Source organism: Lytechinus pictus, chromosome 5, assembly GCF_037042905.1.
Source record: "Lytechinus pictus isolate F3 Inbred chromosome 5, Lp3.0, whole genome shotgun sequence".
Classification (NCBI taxonomy): Eukaryota; Metazoa; Echinodermata; class Echinoidea; order Temnopleuroida; family Toxopneustidae; genus Lytechinus; species Lytechinus pictus.
Window position 1 is genome coordinate 40,472,572 of NC_087249.1, and position 17,048 is coordinate 40,489,619.

A 17,048-nucleotide genomic window follows, 5' to 3' on the forward strand; every position below is an offset into this window, starting at 1 on the left:
TGACATTGCACATAATAATCCAAAGCACCACTAAAAATGTGACTGTTTGCGCTAAAAAAAGATGTGTAGAAATCATTTGAGGTTACCCACTTTATAAGTTAGCTATCATATTCAATTATATCTTCATTCTTAAGGATTACTACACTAATGATAAAATTGTTTGCCGGAAAATAACCAGCATATTTTAATCAAGTACTCCACTGGCCCGTCCAAAACCTTTCAGATGAAATATATCGAATGCCATTTAATATTCTGTTATCGAGCTATGTGTAAAACAATAGGCCTATTTTTTTTAATAGCGCATAACTCTGAAATAGCATAACCACGTTACATTTATCGTAAAGAGTCACGTTGATTTACAATTTGAAAGACATGTTCAACTTTAAATTTATACCAAATACTTTCCACAATCGTGATACAAGAAAATCAATGATATATTGTTAAACAAGCAATAATTATCAAAGTCCATGCGTATATAGTAGTACAGTAAACATGTATATTAATGTGCATGAGCGTTAATTAAATCAAGGGGAGAGGGGCACTTTCTATAAATCGTTAAGAGTTGGGGACACAACACAGATTTTTATATGGATATAAAAAAGACAGTCTCCGTAATAGCTTTAATTCACCCTTCTTTCTTTAAATACCGTGTTTACACTTAATCGGCATTTGAATCGGCTCGCGGTTCAGAACCGGCAATTTGCACCACCAAAGTAGTAGGTTCTGGTTCTGAACCGCGAGCCGATGCAGACTCGGCTTTTTTACTACGTGTAAACAGAAAGCCGATTCTGCATCGGCAATTTGTGCGCATTTCATTTACTTTACCATTGTGACGTAATTGTAAGCGCACTGATCCAGCGTTGTCTTTATTATGACGTATATCGTTGGTGTGCGTATCATTTCAGGTTTTTGCCACGGCTCGCGGTTCTGAACCACGAGCTGTAACAACGTGTAAACGCAATCCAAATACCGATTCTGCATCGGCATTTGGTTCTGAACCAAATGCCGATTAAGTGTAAACACGGTATTTGTCTATTTTCCTATTAAGCGCATAGAGACGCCCATGGGCAGTGATATGCGCTACGCAAGCACGGTCGTATAATATACAAATAATGAATGTTTATGAGTGCAATGGACAGAATACTTCATAAGGTGACAGATGAAATGATCCATCCAACGAGGCGTAGCCGAGTTGAATGGATCATTATTTCATCTTTCACCGAATGAAGTATACTGTCCATTGCACGAATGAAAAAAACATTCATTATTTGGTTTATATGACAACTAAAAAATTATTCCCCCCCCCATATGAAATACATGAATTTCGATGCAAAACGATTTTGTCCATTGCACTCGCGCACCAAGACTGCAGCTCTTTGCATGCAGCTCATGCACCAGCAGTGCGCATGTTGTAATGACGTAACAATCACTGCAACAGACCGAACTCGCACTGCATGAGCATGTTTTGCATCGAAATTCATGTATTTCATATGGGGGGGGGGGAATAATTTTTTAGTTGTCATATAAACCAAATAATGAATGTTTTTTTCATTCGTGCAATGGACAGTATACTTCATTCGGTGAAAGATGAAATAATGATCCATTCAACTCGGCTACGCCTCGTTGGATGGATCATTTCATCTGTCACCTTATGAAGTATTCTGTCCATTGCACTCATAAACATTCATTATTTGTATATTATTATTATTATTATTATTATTATTATTATCTATATGGATATGCAAATATAGTCTATCACAGTTGGCCATGTTGGCTGCTTTTGATATTTCTATTGTGATCACTCCCTACGCTCGTTTATTTTAGACAGCAGTCACTCTTATTTCATGTGTTCTGGCAAATAAATTATAATTCTCATTGATGTTCTCTGGGGCAACGAGATGCCCGCCCATTTACAAACTGAAATGTACAATGTAAAATTTGTTTGGAGTATAATGGGGGATCCTAGGCAGGGTTGGGCTCAATTACATAATTAATTACATTTTATGAGTAATTGTCATTGTATTTGAAATTTTGAGAGGGAAAGTAATTGTGATTGAAAAAAGTGTAATTGACTTCAGTTACTGTCAATTAATTTTAATTACATTCAATTACTTAATAATAAACTTGCTAAATTTATGACTTAATTTCCCATCCTTTTCATGTCAGCTGGTTCAGCATCAAAGAGAGCAATAGGCAGAATCCGTGCTCTTTAACACAGACCTTCATCTTTTCAGTTTCTCTATAACTTAGAATTATGTTGAAATAGGTGGTGCTAGTACATACAGAATACAAATTGATTTCATTTATGACTTTCATAGAAAGTAATTGAAATTGTAATTGACAAAAGTAATTGGTGATTGTAATTGAAAAATGTAATTTAATTGAAAAGTAATTGCAATTGAACATTTCTTCAATTACGTAATTTTAATTGTAATTGAAGAAAGTAATTGAGCCCAAACCTGACCCTAGGTTTTAGAGATAATACTCCTTTTGTAGCTTCGCTCGCTATAGGAGAAAGGGAAAGTGTTTGATGGCGATATTAGAAAGCGCTACAGTAATATACCTGATAAAATATTTAATTAAGTTTATGGAAATTACCAATTCATCGATAAACTGCAACTGCATATCTAATTCATTCCCCCAATTTTTACAATGATCAGTCCTCCATTAGATCATGGAAAATGCAAGATACATCGAGGAAAATATCACATCATTCGTTACATCTTCTGAATTCGGGATACAGTTGGCGATATCCGGGCGGAGTGATGAAATCATTGATGAAGATAGTTACCATAGCAACCGTCAGATACTTACATCGATAAACTCACGTACATTCATCTAAGTAATATTCACTGTTGCATAATACGACTTCCTTCCAATTTTAACACGAGGCTCATATAACTCATGTTAAACTGAGATCTTAAAAAAAAATATGAGTGTGCGCATACTGCTAGAGAGAGGGTGAAAAGATAAAAAGATTGAGAAATAGTGGGGAAGGGCGGGGTGGGGGGGGGGGGGTAAAGATGTTGAGTTAAGGGGGTAGATGGGAAGAACAGATTCAGATATCTATTATGAAGTGGAATGAGATACAAAGAAAGTGAAAAGATGAGAAACACTAGACATTCTAAATTTGATTTAAGTATGAAACGTATATTCAATATCATTTGACAAAAAAAATAAACGAATGTTCCATAATACGATTGAACTACAAGAAGTAGAAAGCATCAATATCACACACTCCATCATATTAAATCAAAATCCCATATCTATAAACATATAAAAAAAAACATGGAAGTCAGGTCGAACTAGTCTTACAAAATACTTGCTATATAAAACGATAAGATGACGTAAAGAAAATACATCATCGTATTTAATATAGTAGGCGAACTTTAAGCGCCATATGTTTTTCTCCACTCTAATGCAATGATTGAATGATTTTATCAAGTTCAAATTACATTTTGGGGCTTGACTTTGTTGTACAGAAGTTCTTTACACGCTTACCATTTAGTGAAAATATTTTAGAGGTAACGATGTCTGTTCTTACTATAAAAGTGAATATGTGGATGAAGATGATGATGATATAATTACTCTGATAATTATCATAATAAGCGTTTATTGTCCCTACACTATTAGCTGCATTGAATAATTAGTTATAATACACTTAAAAAACCCGAATGTTTTAGTTCGGTAAATTGTTGAAACCATTGTAGACATATCTCTTCATTTCGATTCCATCCTTTGGGGAATTATTGTCCGCCCATGGATAAGAAGGCCTTTTGGTTTGCCAGTTAAGCTGCGGAATTTCTGTCAATGGCTGGTCTCCAACGTCCCCGCCGTTACCGAGAAGCGGCGACGAATTCACTCGATCGGTCGAAGCATCTTCATCGTTCTCATCGAGGCTGTTCGTAGCATTGTCTTCGGGGATTTGCAATTCATCATCATCGTCGTCGTCGTCATCATCATCATCGTCATTCTCGTCGTCAGGATCGTCCTCTCTTGAGTCCTGGGATTGGAAGCTATTGTTTGTTGATGCTATTCCTGAGGTGCTTTGCGAGTCAGCACTAGCGTCCGGAGAAGGTGCGTTTGGATCTCCTTGAGGAATCGATGGTGGACTGTCCTCATCCTCCATTCTTGAGGCAAAAGCCTTTTCCCTCCTCAGAGGAGCTCTCCCACTCAACGATGATCTTCGCGATGAATCGTCCACATCATCAACCTCCTTTTCTTTTCTCTCAAGACTACCACCGTTGTCACCTTCCCCCTCATCCTCCGTCGAATACTCATTAACCGTATCGAGTTTCTTTGAAGTTGGCAGGTCTTCCACCGATTCGGAAATGCCAGAATCACTCAGAGCTGCTCTTTTCCAGGGTGAAGCCACCTCCGGTACGACTTCCGCTGACAGAGACGATGACGACAACCGCCTTTCTTCCTGATTTCGCATCTCCGACGCCGCGGCCTGCGATAGTCTTCTCCTCATTGATTTCTTTTGGAGTTCGTTGACCGCCAGCACCACATTCTTGACGTTTTTCACTTTTAAGAACTCCGGCATGGAGTAGTCCTCGTCCCGAATGGGAGCGCTCTTGATTGGCTTTATGGAAGGCTGATCGCGATGCTGAGGGCTCTTCTTACCCTTCTTGCCCTTCCGATAGAGGTACGACGGGACTCGGTGAAGGTTATTTTCGTCTTCGGAGGAGTTCGTGGTCTTTCGTGAATGATCGGGGCCATTGCCCCCAGTTCCGTTTTGGAACGTGACACTTTTGGGAGCGACCACTGGTTCCTTCTTCTTGAGAATTTCCAGCATCTCGTAGCGGAAGGCGGAGATGTCCTGTTTGATCTCGTTCAGATCGTCCTCGGTGACACCCTTCTCTTGTTCACCACGCTTAGAATACTTCAGGTAACGCTTCACCAAGTTTTTCACGACTTTCTGCAAAACAAAACACGGAATAAGGGAAAGATATTACAAATGAAAGGTAGTAGGCCTACTTAATTAAAGTATGTGTCGTTGACGGAATAGTCATGATAGTCGATTATAAGGATTCCCCAATCAACCTCCGCTGGCGATTAAAACAATCGCAGAACCATGTTATGAAAACGAAATTCACAATCATGAGAAGCGAAATTTTACGAATTCGCTCGAAAATCCGACCCCTTTCTTCCAGTGTTTCCATATTTCAGTCTTCCATGGGAATTTTCTGTACATTTATTTATGGTGGCACATGATTGTCGGGTGAAATATAATAATAATAGTAGAAATAATGATAAAAACATGCAATGAGTACTCCCTTTTAATCATGCATGTGTCCCTTTTACCCATTTTAACCTTTTTAAACAGTTATATGACGTTGGATCATTATACACACCTGGTAATCGTCGTCTTTCTCCTTTTTCTTTTGTGTCTGATCACGCTGAAAACACAAGAAAATATATAAATGAAACTTTGCGACATAATTTATATGGCAATAAGATTGTCACTGTTATAAAAAAAATTCTCAAAGAATACACGTCTAAAGCATGGAAAATACCATAGTCAACCCAGCGAAACCGATTCCAAACCGACCAAAGGCATGTCATTGGAAATACCGGATAGCTCGGTCTCGAGTCGAATTCCAAACCGACTAAAGGCATGTCATTGGAATTACCGGACACCTAATAGCGTTGGTTGGTCTTGAGCCGGTTACGGTATTCTGACATAAGGGTATCATAATAAACAATTCAATATTTTACTACAATTTTAACCTTCAAATGTGCAGAAAGTATATTTACTATCAAGTCATTTCCAGAACTGTATAAACAATGCATTGATTAATAATTTGATTGAGGGAGACGCAATTATATTTACCACTCGATTCACAGTGGCTAACGTCTTCTGTTTCCACTGGCAGCAGCATATGTTTTTCCATAACCATCGGAATAAGAAATAGAATGACTTTGGGCTGGGAATGATGTTGAAGGGGGAGGGGAGGGTATTGCCTTCCTCGAAGTAACTCATCCAGAGTTTGGCTCGGGCGAACTTCCACTCCATGTCGGCTCGGGTCTAAGGGAAAGAGAGGGTAAGAGATGGAGGGTGGGGAGAAAAAAATAAAACCGTTATATTTACCCAGGGTAGCCACTTCAGTTAGGAAACTGCTCTACCAGCGGGCCCTGCATAACATAGTATGTTATTATTACCCTTCTCCAATCTGATTGCTGAGCGCCTAGCAAGAAGGCAGAAGGTCCCATTTTTATAAGTCTTTGGTATGACTCGGCCAGGGATCGAACCCACGACCTCCCGTTCATGCGGCGGGCGCTCTTCCTTTGAGCCACCATGCCCGGGAGAGGGAGAGACGAACATGAGCGGGAGAGAGGAAGAGGTAAGGGGGTGAAGAGCAGAGCAGTAACAAAAAAGTGGCAATCCAAATAAAGAGATGGGATACGAAGAGTACAAGGGGAGTGGAGACAGATAAATAGAGTATGACGGAAGAAAAATGTGGACAATTATGATAATTTTAGTGGAGACGAAAAACGGGAATATAAATCAAAGAAATGTAAATTGACACTTTGCCTGTCTTGAGGAATTCATTTTTTGCAAGTTTATTTCAAGTTGCTTTTTTTAATATCGTTGGTTTTATTGTGGAGCGGGTGACTTAAAAAACACTCATTTTGATAATTCTTTCAAATGCTTTTAATCTATGCAGTTCAGTTACTTGCCAGGTTATATTTTGTAACGTGGGTAGTCGCACGATAGTACCAAGTACAAAACATTAATATTGAAAAAAAGAAGGAAATGATTATACCTGAATTTTCTGGAATGAGGTGTTCATCATGGCGATGAGGAGATTGAGAAGGATGACGATGGTGATGACGCTGTATGTACAGAGCATGACGGCGCCGATGAACACGGTGACGTCATGCTGTGTTTCGGGTAGATTGACCACAGATACCTGAAGCTGACCAAAGATTGCCCACATCAGCGCCTCTAGTGATTTGAGCATACTGAGGGGGGGGGGGGGATGAAGAGTATTAGAACAAATAAGCACGAACGTTTCTGCATTGACTATAATGAAATGATGAAATACCATTATTTCATATCGATACACCGTTCTTCCTTCTCTCATTCGTAATTTTACCTCATATCATGTTTAACACTAAAACAGGTCTATACAAATTCTTCAAAAATGAATAACTCTGTCCATTAATATATATTTCTCTGATCCAATCTTGCTAACTGTGTTGGTGAAAAAATTTCTGGAATGTCCGCTCAAAATACCAGTAAAAGATTGACATTTTAACAACCATCAACAATGAAACTGATTCAAAGACTTTGGCCTAAGTTTTATACGTACAAAAGGATAATCTTGTCGACTTGATTTATGATTAAAGGGGTCAGTTTCATATCCTATCCTGGATGCTTTATCAACACCGTTGAGTTTGGTAGCAGATCTCAATAGGGACTCTTCGCTTTCACAACGCATGACGGTCCAAGAACAGAATTTATTGCCAAATGCTCTTCACGACACAAAACACAACCAAACAGTCTTTGTCGAAAATTGGTGAACAGCAGTCTCTTCCTGCACTCCGGACCAACGACATTTATTTGCAATTTTTGGTCATCTCCGAATCTTGGGACGAAACTGCAGTTCCGGTTCACCATTTTTTGACAAAGACTTCACAGCTGTTCTTTGTCATTTGACGGGCATTTTCATTTTTTTACCATGTTCTTGATCCGTCGTGTAATGCGGAGCGTAAACTCAGTATTGACGATTAATGTAGACGCTTCCGATTATCTGGGCCCCGTTGCAAAAAACTTTTCCATAAAAAAAAAACACTCGCAATTTTTTTTTAATGTTTAATTTCCAATGGCATAATTTTGTTTGCCAGAGTTTTTGTTTATTTGCCAGAGTTTTTTTTTTTATGGCAAATGTTTTATGCAACGGGTCCCTTGAGCTACGATATTCCGCCACCAACTCAGCCAAGATTATGGAAAGCGCCCCATCTTGAGTGAGTTGACAGGATTTGATTTTTAATTATATTTCGTACTTTATTATTTGTATGCTATGTATATTATATTTCCTATTTGTATCGTTTAATTAATTTGATGTTTACATTTTTTACATGTACATAGGTATTTTCAATGGAAATAAATAAATGAATGAAAAAAAAAGAACTTACTTTGAGAAGACATTATGGTCCTGCTCTGCGCACGTCACGCCGGTGCACTTATCTGGCCCTTCAGGGCTGTTTCTATACACCCAGTAAAGCTGATTAAGACCCGCAGCGAAGGAGAAGAGTACGAGGATGGCTAGGAAAGCGAACTTGACGATGTCTTCCACCATGCGACCTAGTGATATCTGGAGAGGGCCTAGGTGAGAGTTGGCAGTGAACAGGTAGACGAGACGGAGCATGCTGGAATGGGCAGAACATAAATGGGACAACGAATTATTTCGAGTCCGATTTGAAAAAAAAACCTTTGCTAAATAGACTCATGTAAATTTTAATCGCGAGCAGAAATGTTTATTTTTTGTGTATTAAAAAACGGGAAGTCTTGTGATAATTAGTGACCAAAAAATGTTTTTTGTCTATTTTTCAATTATCCCCCTATTTTATGTTTCTCTTTATTCCTAATTCTCCTCTCCTTTTTTATATTCTTTCTTTCTAGTTTCTTTCTTTATTTCATTCTTTCTTTTTTTCTTCATTTCATTCTTTCTTTCTTTCTTTATGTCATTCTTTCTTTCTTTCTTTATGTCATTCTTTCTTTCTTTATTTCATTCTTTCTTTCTTTCTTTCTTTCTTTCTTTCTTTCTTTCTTTCTTTCTTTCTTTCTTTCTTTCTTTCTTTCTTTCTTTCTTTCTTTCTTTCTTTCTTTATGTCATTCTTTCTTTCTTATTTCATTCTTTCTTTCTTTCTTTCTTTCTTTATTTCTTTTCTTGTTTGTTGCTCCTCCAATAAAGGGTGGGGACGGCTACTTCGCCCTCTGGATCTGTCTATTCTAAAGTAACAAACGATATCATTGATGTACAGTTCTCCGTGACGTGTGTAGAAGCCCGCTGCTTAGACCCAAACAATATTCCTCTCATCACGTCCAAAGCAAAATTTGCCTACTTTCGACAATGTCAATTCACCCCATTGTACTTTTATTTTATAGTCCTTTAGTTGTTGGTAATGAAGTTGATGAATTATTTTTTTTACCTCAATACATTTGCTACTGCGAAAGCTGCTTCTGCCAGAAGAGTTGGATCCCACATATCCCAGGCATCTCGAGGCATGTCCTGATCACCATACTCTTCGTTCTTTATAATGTGTATCTAAAAAGGAAAGAATCCATACAACTTTATAGAGAAATACAAGCAACAGTATCAATTTTTATGATAACAGATATGGAAAATCATCGTGACGTAATATGAACAAAATCAATAATGCCAAAATGATGACTTTGTTTATTCATTTCCAAAAAAATTATAATCAGGGGCCGCGGAAACGGGGGGGGGGGGGGGGCTTTAAGCCCCCACTTTTTTCCAAAACCGTGTAAAAAAAACGTAAAAAGACCATATGATTGTGATTTTTGGCATGGTCAGCCCCCCACTTTGAAAATCTTACTGAATATGGGTGGATACTATATGGAGTTAACTAATTACTGAACTTCAGTGAAAAATAAACAGCATACTAGTCATTTTTACTAAAATCTTTATTAAAGAGTGATTTTTAACATAATCTATCCAATATAACAACTCATTAAGTACATCCTATCTAAACAAAACAAACAAACAAACAAAAGTTTGGATAAAAACCATAAATCAATGCTATTCTGAATCATTATCCGTTCCATGATTTCTTATACGGATCTTACACCTTTTTTCCTTCCATGTAAAGTTGTCGACTTCCGCAAACCTTTGAAACATTTGTTTAAAAGAAAGTCTCCTGAATGTACGTCAGTCTGAACGTAGAACTATCGGATATGAATATATATAATGCAAAAAAGTTCCTAAAACATTATGAAAGTATCTACTGCATACCAACATGCTTATACTTACATTTACGTAGGCCGTTATCCTGAGACCTATTACTGTTATGTAAAGCGAATTAGTTATGAAGTCGAGTAAATTCCACCAATCGTGTAAATACTCGATAATTCCTGCATCCCAGAGTTGCTTGATTTCTGCCCAGACGAATCCTGATCAAAAGAAGGTGGGGGGGGGGGGGGAGAGAGTTAGATATTTTCGGTTTCTGTTGAATTAACCCCCCGAAACCCACCCTAAAAGGACGGGGGGGGGGGCATGATGGCCCCACTCGACACTTCGCGCGATATTTACAAAAAGCAAAAAAAAAATAGCGCCGCAAAATTTTATGACTTTTTTTATAGTCTCGCACAACTTTTGAGACCAAATTTGCGACATTCGAGTATAGCATCGCGACGCTCCGTGACTTTTAACGAGACAATGACATGCCGAAAATGGCTCATTTTACAAAGTCTATGGGAGATTAAATTCATAAAATGGTGATTATTTTTCGTTCTAATTGGTATGCCTAATCAATTTAGGGTTTCATTTAGTTTTTAAATGGTCTGTAATAATTTCTATTGAAAAAACGATGAAAAAACAAAAAAATACATAAGGAAAAAAATTGACTTTCGCAATTTTTCTTTGTGGAAACCTTTACATTAGCTTATATAGATGACATCTGGAAATAAAAAGGAAAATTTGGAGTGAAATCGGGTGTTAAATATGCAAATAAATTTGCATATTTTATTCATAATAAATAAAAAAAAAAATTATTATTTTCAGATCTTTTTATTATATTGGCTTGTAGTTTATGCGGTAAAGAATGTGCGTGCCAAATTTCGCCGCGATCGCGCAAACGGCGGCCAAGATCAGAAAGGGGGGCATCATGCCCGTCCTCAATTCGTCTCAAATAGCCCAGTCCTTTTAGGGTTAAGGCCATCGCACACCTTACGACTGGTCTGCGATCATCGTACAAATACGAATGTTCAAAATAGGTGACTATGCCATCATCCTTATTAGAATGACTGCGAAATAAATATCAAGTCGGAATGACGTCACAACGATCATACGATTGGCTACGATTTGAAACTAATGTTGCTTACTCCAAAATAAAGGCTTTTAATCATCCAACATGCCCCAAATTGCTGTAAAATTGTTGTATTAGTTAATTTGAACATCAAATAAAGAGATACTTTTCTTTTCCCCAATTTTAGAGAATACAATAAGCAAAATTCGATTTGTTCTATAATCAGATCGTGGACCAGGTGTGCGGTGGCCAACCAGTCATAGCGGTTGATGGTCAATAATCCAAATACATTTTACGTTATCACCACGTGTATTTGGTAGTGGGTGCAAGAACGTATTCATTCCATGGTCCTGCTTCATATGACTTACAATAATATTACAACTTTAGCAATATAGAAGATAACATTGAAACTTCGCGTTTGATGCGAAGTTATACGTTTGCATTGACTTTAGATTGTATTTGCTACAGCTATTTTATAATTTTTTTTTTCTTACAGGAAACTTGCACAATGTTCCTTTGTAAGGCCCTCATTCCACAGAAGGGAGACATTTGAAGGACCTTTCATAGACCAAATATTGGCAAGGTCTTAGAGCAGTCTCCAAGATCACTGAAAATGTGTCATCTCTGTGGAATATGGTTCCGAAAGACCCCTCAAAGAACTCCGAAAAAGTAGTGATTGATACTATTGTCTTATTAGGCTTAGACTATAGTCTTATTGAGATCTTTAATGGTCTTTCGGAGATCTTTTATGCAACAAGTGATCTTTCAAAATTCTTTCCATGGACTTTCCCTGGTCTTTCAATGATCTTTTAATGGTCTTTCAGGAGTCTTTCAGTGATCTCCGCAAAAAATCTTGAGAGACTGTAAAAAAGATCATGGAAAGACTAATAAGAATTTTGAAAGTTCATCAAGAGACCACTGAAAGACTGCTGAAAGACCATCAAAAGACCATTTTCCTGAAAGACCGCTGAAAGACTGTTTTGAACCGTTTCAAAAAGGTTTGAAGATCATGGAGACCACGAAGACCACTGAAAGATCCATCAGGAATCGTGAAAGACCTTGGAGATCTTTGAAAGTTGATTGAAAGACCTCTGAAAGATCAAGCAAGTTTCATGATCATACAGCGGTCTTTCAGAGGTATTGCTCTAAACAAAGAGAGGCACTTGGAATCATCAAGGCATGCATGCAATGGTGCATGCAAGAATATACATCACATTGAGAAATCATTTCGAAAAGACATCATGTATTTTGAATCCAAGGGTTGCAGGCTTTCCATAGTTGTGGTTGATCAGTTTAATGTCAACTCCTTGTAAGACTAACAATGCCCTCATGCTCACCTGCAATCCACCAGACAATGAGTAGCTCGACTTCCGACGGCGGTGGACCGCGCCTGTTGACTCGATCAGTGGTACTGTTACCGAATTCGAGCGACGCCATGAGGAGTAAGACGACGAATACCAAGTAGGAGGCACTATGACAAATAAACTGGATGAATGGAAGACGTAATATACGGCCAAGCTTAGCCCTGGGCGCTAATAGATACAAGAAGGAAAGCAGTGGAAAGGACATGCCTACGACGACGCTGATGGCTACTTTGAGGGTCCAATGCTGCCGCCGCCAACCCGGGAGACCCTGGTACCATTCCTCGGCGAGGAGCTGCTGACAGTTCGGATGGGCAGTGAACTGGGAAGAGAAGAGAGTTCAGAAGATTAAAACATATATTTTTTTTTAGATTTGCAACCGGGGGGGAGGGGGGGGGGGCACTTCCAATGACGAGTGGATACCATGCGCGACCATGGGGTCTCGAAAAGCACCCTAAACAAGTATTTTCCATATTCTGAAAATACACCCCTTAACAAGTATTGGCGTGTGAGACCCTACTCTTAACAAGTATTGGAAACAAAACGATACTCTTGGCAAGTATTCCTTGAATTTATTGAACCCCTAAACAAGTACAGCGATATTGTAATTGATATGTCACGGACGTTGGTCGTCGGTTTTACCTTTAGTTTACCTACATCATTGGGTTTAGTACGGCCCCACCTCGCACACGTCGCGCAAATCGTACTCTAAACACGTAGTGTTGACTGTTGGGGCATAAAGTACATCCTTTATAAAACATTTTAGTTTTAATTTTTTATACCCTCGCAAATTTGACCCTAAACATGTAGCTTTCCTATCAAAAATTTTATTCATTATTTTAGTGTTTTTGACACCCTTATTACGTTACGTACGTAACGTGCCCTATCTTAAAAAAAAAACTTAATTTTTACGTGTTTTTGGGGTCGCGCATGGTATCCACTCGTCAATGTGAGTGGCTCAACCGGGATTTGCAATTCTAGCCAGAATGTTATAGAGTAACATCCGATTTGAGTGTTGTTACAGGAAATTTGGCTAAAAATGTATATGAGCTCTGTGATTTATTTAAAATGCTTTGAGAAACTGTCTAATAAATAAGATAAGTCGCAAGAATTAAACCATTTCGTTGTACTAAATAAGATGGCAACGGTGGATAAATCTGTGGAATCGTTGAAGGTCTAGATAGTAGATAATTAAGACAAGAGTAGATCGTTGTGATATGTTTTTTATGAGTTAAGGTATATCTAACAACCTCATACAAAGTAGTTATTTAAAGTTGCTTTGACTTCATTTCAAATAATAACCAAGAGTCATAAAGGTTTTTAAAATACAAAGAACGTCAGTTTCTAAAACCAAAAGGAAAAAAAAAGATTTTGTCATGTTTATTATACATTACTCAACAAGTGCAAATTGAACATGGCAAAGGTGAAAGTTTAATTGTGCGATGTTTCATAATGATGCTCTAAAGAAAGCTTAATACCCGTCAATGCCCTATACTACAACAAAAAGCAAGAAAACCCTGCACTCTAAAAAACTAAGATCTAATTTAGCTCTTAAAGAGCATGTACATGTATAGTGACTGCACGTTAAAATTTGAACGAGAAAAATTAGCACTCCGAAGTGCAGTCACTATACACGCTCTTTAACAGCTAAATTAGCTCATCGTAGCTCTTAGTTTTTTAGAGTGTGCCATAAAAAAGAAGATTGAATTTTTTACCGCTTTTTGCTTGTATTTGATGGCAAGTCTTAGTCGACTGAGCGCTTCCTCCCCCGATGGCGCGTCTTCGTCTCGGTTGAGGATCGTCGATAGTTCGTGGGACCCTCTCGTCTGGTCTAACAGCTGGGTCGCAAACTCTCGACAGTTCTCGGCCAACTTCTCGTACTCTTCTGCATTCGCATACCAAAAATTGTGAAAAGGAATATCAACCAATGGCCAAATATGGTTTAGTTTGATTATGAATACAATTATGGTGAGGTGCCTCCACCTCAAGGTATCGTGGCTAATGTCTGTTTCCTTTTGGCTGGCTTGGTTGGCCTGATCCGAGGTATGATATGGACTGAAGTCTGGGGGAGCGTTGTATCAACATTTGTTTTCACACAAGTTGTCAGATCTGACAACTTTCCTTGATTTTTCAATTGTCTGAGAAGCACGATTCTCATGGTAAATTTCAGATAAAACAATCTTTGTTTGATAAAACATCCGACAAACAATGAAATATCCATGAAATATTTATGAAGTGCCCCTCCCCCGGATGAGTCAAGCATTTGTTTTCAACAGTAGGATAATTTAATTTGGTGAGGAAATTTATTCGCCAGTTTCGCTTAGTTCACAGACGACTGATGTTATAGTTGTAAAGAGGTAGAACATACCCCGAGCAACTCAAATCCTTTCCTTTTATAATATGAATTTATATCCACGCACGCATTATTTTAGTCCTTTCAAAGATCGAAAGGAAGATAGCGAACGCCTATCAGTTGTACATTTACATACTGAATATTCTGTTTCTCGGTTGTTGTTTTTTGTGTCGACCGATATCAATGAGAAGCCGACCCTAAACACATAAGAGCTTAACAAAAGAGAGAAAGATATACTTGATGTCTACACACCTTTGAACTCGTTTTCTTTATGACTGAGTTTTCGCAGCTCCCAACTCAGCTCAAAGGCTGTGAGTACTGGATCGTCGCTGGAGAGGGCGATCAGCGAAGAGCTCGCCAGGGCGCGGTAAATATTGAGCCTCGACCGCGAATGCCGCAGACCATCGTGACGTATACTGGCCTTGCAGTCGTCACAGCCGCACTTCACGTCGTGAGGTTTAGGGATCGAAGCTCCGCGTTCTAAAAGCACCTTGAGAATCTCGTAGTTGTTCCGATGGGCCGCCATGATGACCGGTGAGATATCCGAGTCGTAGTCGGATTCCTGTGTCTCTTGAAGTATCCGGACCTGATTAAAAAACAAAGGGGGAAAAAGACGCATAACTTATGATTTGAATAAACATGACATACATGTAGTTTGTCATCCGTTTAATAGTAAAATGAGAACGTGATAAAAATAAACTTGCGCAAAATGAGTTATTTTAGACCTTTCTTTTCCATGAAATAGTCGCTTATAAAAGAAAGATAGACATGACATTTCGTTTACTGTCACAAAGTATAACAACAAGGTGCATGATTCTGTTATCTACCGTGTTTACACCCCCATGATACGTGCACCGTAAGACTGATTTTAAGAAAGTGACTCGGTGGCAGAATTAGCCTAACTCCTTTTTTTTTAAACCTTGTCTGGAACGCTTTTCGTTTCTTATCCTTCATTTATTTCTTTGCAATATATTACACCGGTTCCATATTAAGAAGCGATGCTGCCATAACAACAAAGACCAAAGCGAGAATCCTTAATTTTTAATAGCAATTCGTCGTCGTCTGCTCACAGATGACGATTATCGCGGTCCTATTAATTCCCGAGCTCGATTTCAGTCCAAATGAACGATATAGAGTATTTGTGGCCAACTAATCATCGCCATGTCTAAACTCTCCATTTGCGGGCGTATATACGTCAGCAATATCTGAGGAATTATTGGTTAGTATCATGAATGATGGAAAACTCGCTTTGTTGACATACACTCTCCATTGCTAAGGGATATATCGTCGGAAGAAGTAGGATTTAATCTGTTGCTTCCTTTTATAAAACGTGATGATAAAAGATGATAAATTGAAATAGACAAGGAAAATCGGAGGAAATATGTGATGCATTGCCCACAGCAATCTGCTCATCATAATGTGTATGGTGTGTGGGCTAAAAGTGTTTGGATGAAAATGTGAGGAGAGATCAACGAATGAACAGGGATAAAAGTAGATGAATTTATTATCTACAAAATAAATTCATTTCCTAGTTGTAAAATAATGAGTATGCAAAGAAAATATCTCGATGTCGTTTGTGTTTAAAATACGAGGTTCTGTCATTCCAGACTGGTAATGATAATTTCCTTTGACACCGGGGGGAAGGGAAAGGAGGTGACCTTTCAATAACAAAAATAACACAGCTACATGGACCAGGCAAACTACTTCTTTCTTCCCTGTTCGCCAATTTTCTTTTTCATTTTTGGCCATATCATAGCAAGGGGGAATAGAGCGGTCGCACGTGTCAATATTATTACCAAGAAAAAAAATTCTTACATGGAGGTCCTTCTTTGGAGGTTTATAGTTGAGAAGGAGTTCGACGGCCTCCACGACCTCCTCGTCGATGGCGTGAAGGAGAGCGTCACCCACGTGTACATGGTATCGGAGAAGTAGTTCAATGATCTCGATATTCTCATTCTGGATGGCTATCTGGAGCGCAGTTCTACCCAGAGGATCCTAGAATGAGATGAAAAAAAGAAACAATGGTTAATAATAATAATAAATAATAATAATAATAATATAGGTGCTCAAGGCGCTCCTATTATTACCCCGGCTAAGCCAGTCTACCGATTCTGGTGCGCACAGCTTTTTGAGGAATTACTTCCTGTCGGTACCCATTTACCTCACCTGGGTTGAGTGCATGGGCGGAAATCCCAGGGGGGACAGGGGGGACGTGTCCCCCCTTCTCAAAATAGTAGGGGGACACAATATCAAATGTCCCCCCTACTATTTTTTGTCTTTTATGACGGTAAGAAATGCATCATTCTAAATCGAAATAAAACATGTATTTTGGGACG

The 17,048-nt window shown here is 38.5% G+C and overlaps 1 protein-coding gene across 1 annotated transcript; it reads right to left on the bottom strand.

Moving 5' to 3' along the window:
• Positions 1 to 1,727: 1,727 nt before the first annotated feature.
• On the bottom strand, positions 1,728 to 16,703 carry LOC129261991 (short transient receptor potential channel 4-like). The gene is made up of 11 exons (XM_054900017.2): positions 16,528 to 16,703; positions 14,965 to 15,298; positions 14,075 to 14,244; positions 12,336 to 12,681; positions 10,005 to 10,144; positions 9,163 to 9,278; positions 8,146 to 8,379; positions 6,771 to 6,969; positions 5,837 to 6,031; positions 5,358 to 5,402; positions 1,728 to 4,921 (listed from the first exon to the last, which is right to left on the bottom strand). The coding sequence occupies exons 2-11, from the start codon at positions 15,236 to 15,238 to the stop codon at positions 3,680 to 3,682; spliced, it is 2,961 nt and encodes a 986-aa protein (XP_054755992.2). The 5' UTR covers positions 15,239 to 15,298; positions 16,528 to 16,703; the 3' UTR covers positions 1,728 to 3,679.
• Positions 16,704 to 17,048: the final 345 nt, after the last annotated feature.

What these genes read in the sequence shown, in the direction of transcription:
- LOC129261991 (XM_054900017.2), bottom strand. Translation starts at nt 15,238, where the DNA reads ATGGCGGCCCATCGGAACAACTACGAGATTCTCAAGGTGCTTTTAGAA. An exon ending in TCAAATACAAGCAAAAAGCG is followed by an intron (nt 12,682 to 14,074) that starts GTAAAAAATTCA and finishes TTCTCTTCCCAG; the next exon opens with TTCACTGCCCATCCGAACTG. An exon ending in AGAAAGACGACGATTACCAG is followed by an intron (nt 4,922 to 5,357) that starts GTGTGTATAATG and finishes TTTGTTTTGCAG; the next exon opens with AAAGTCGTGAAAAACTTGGT.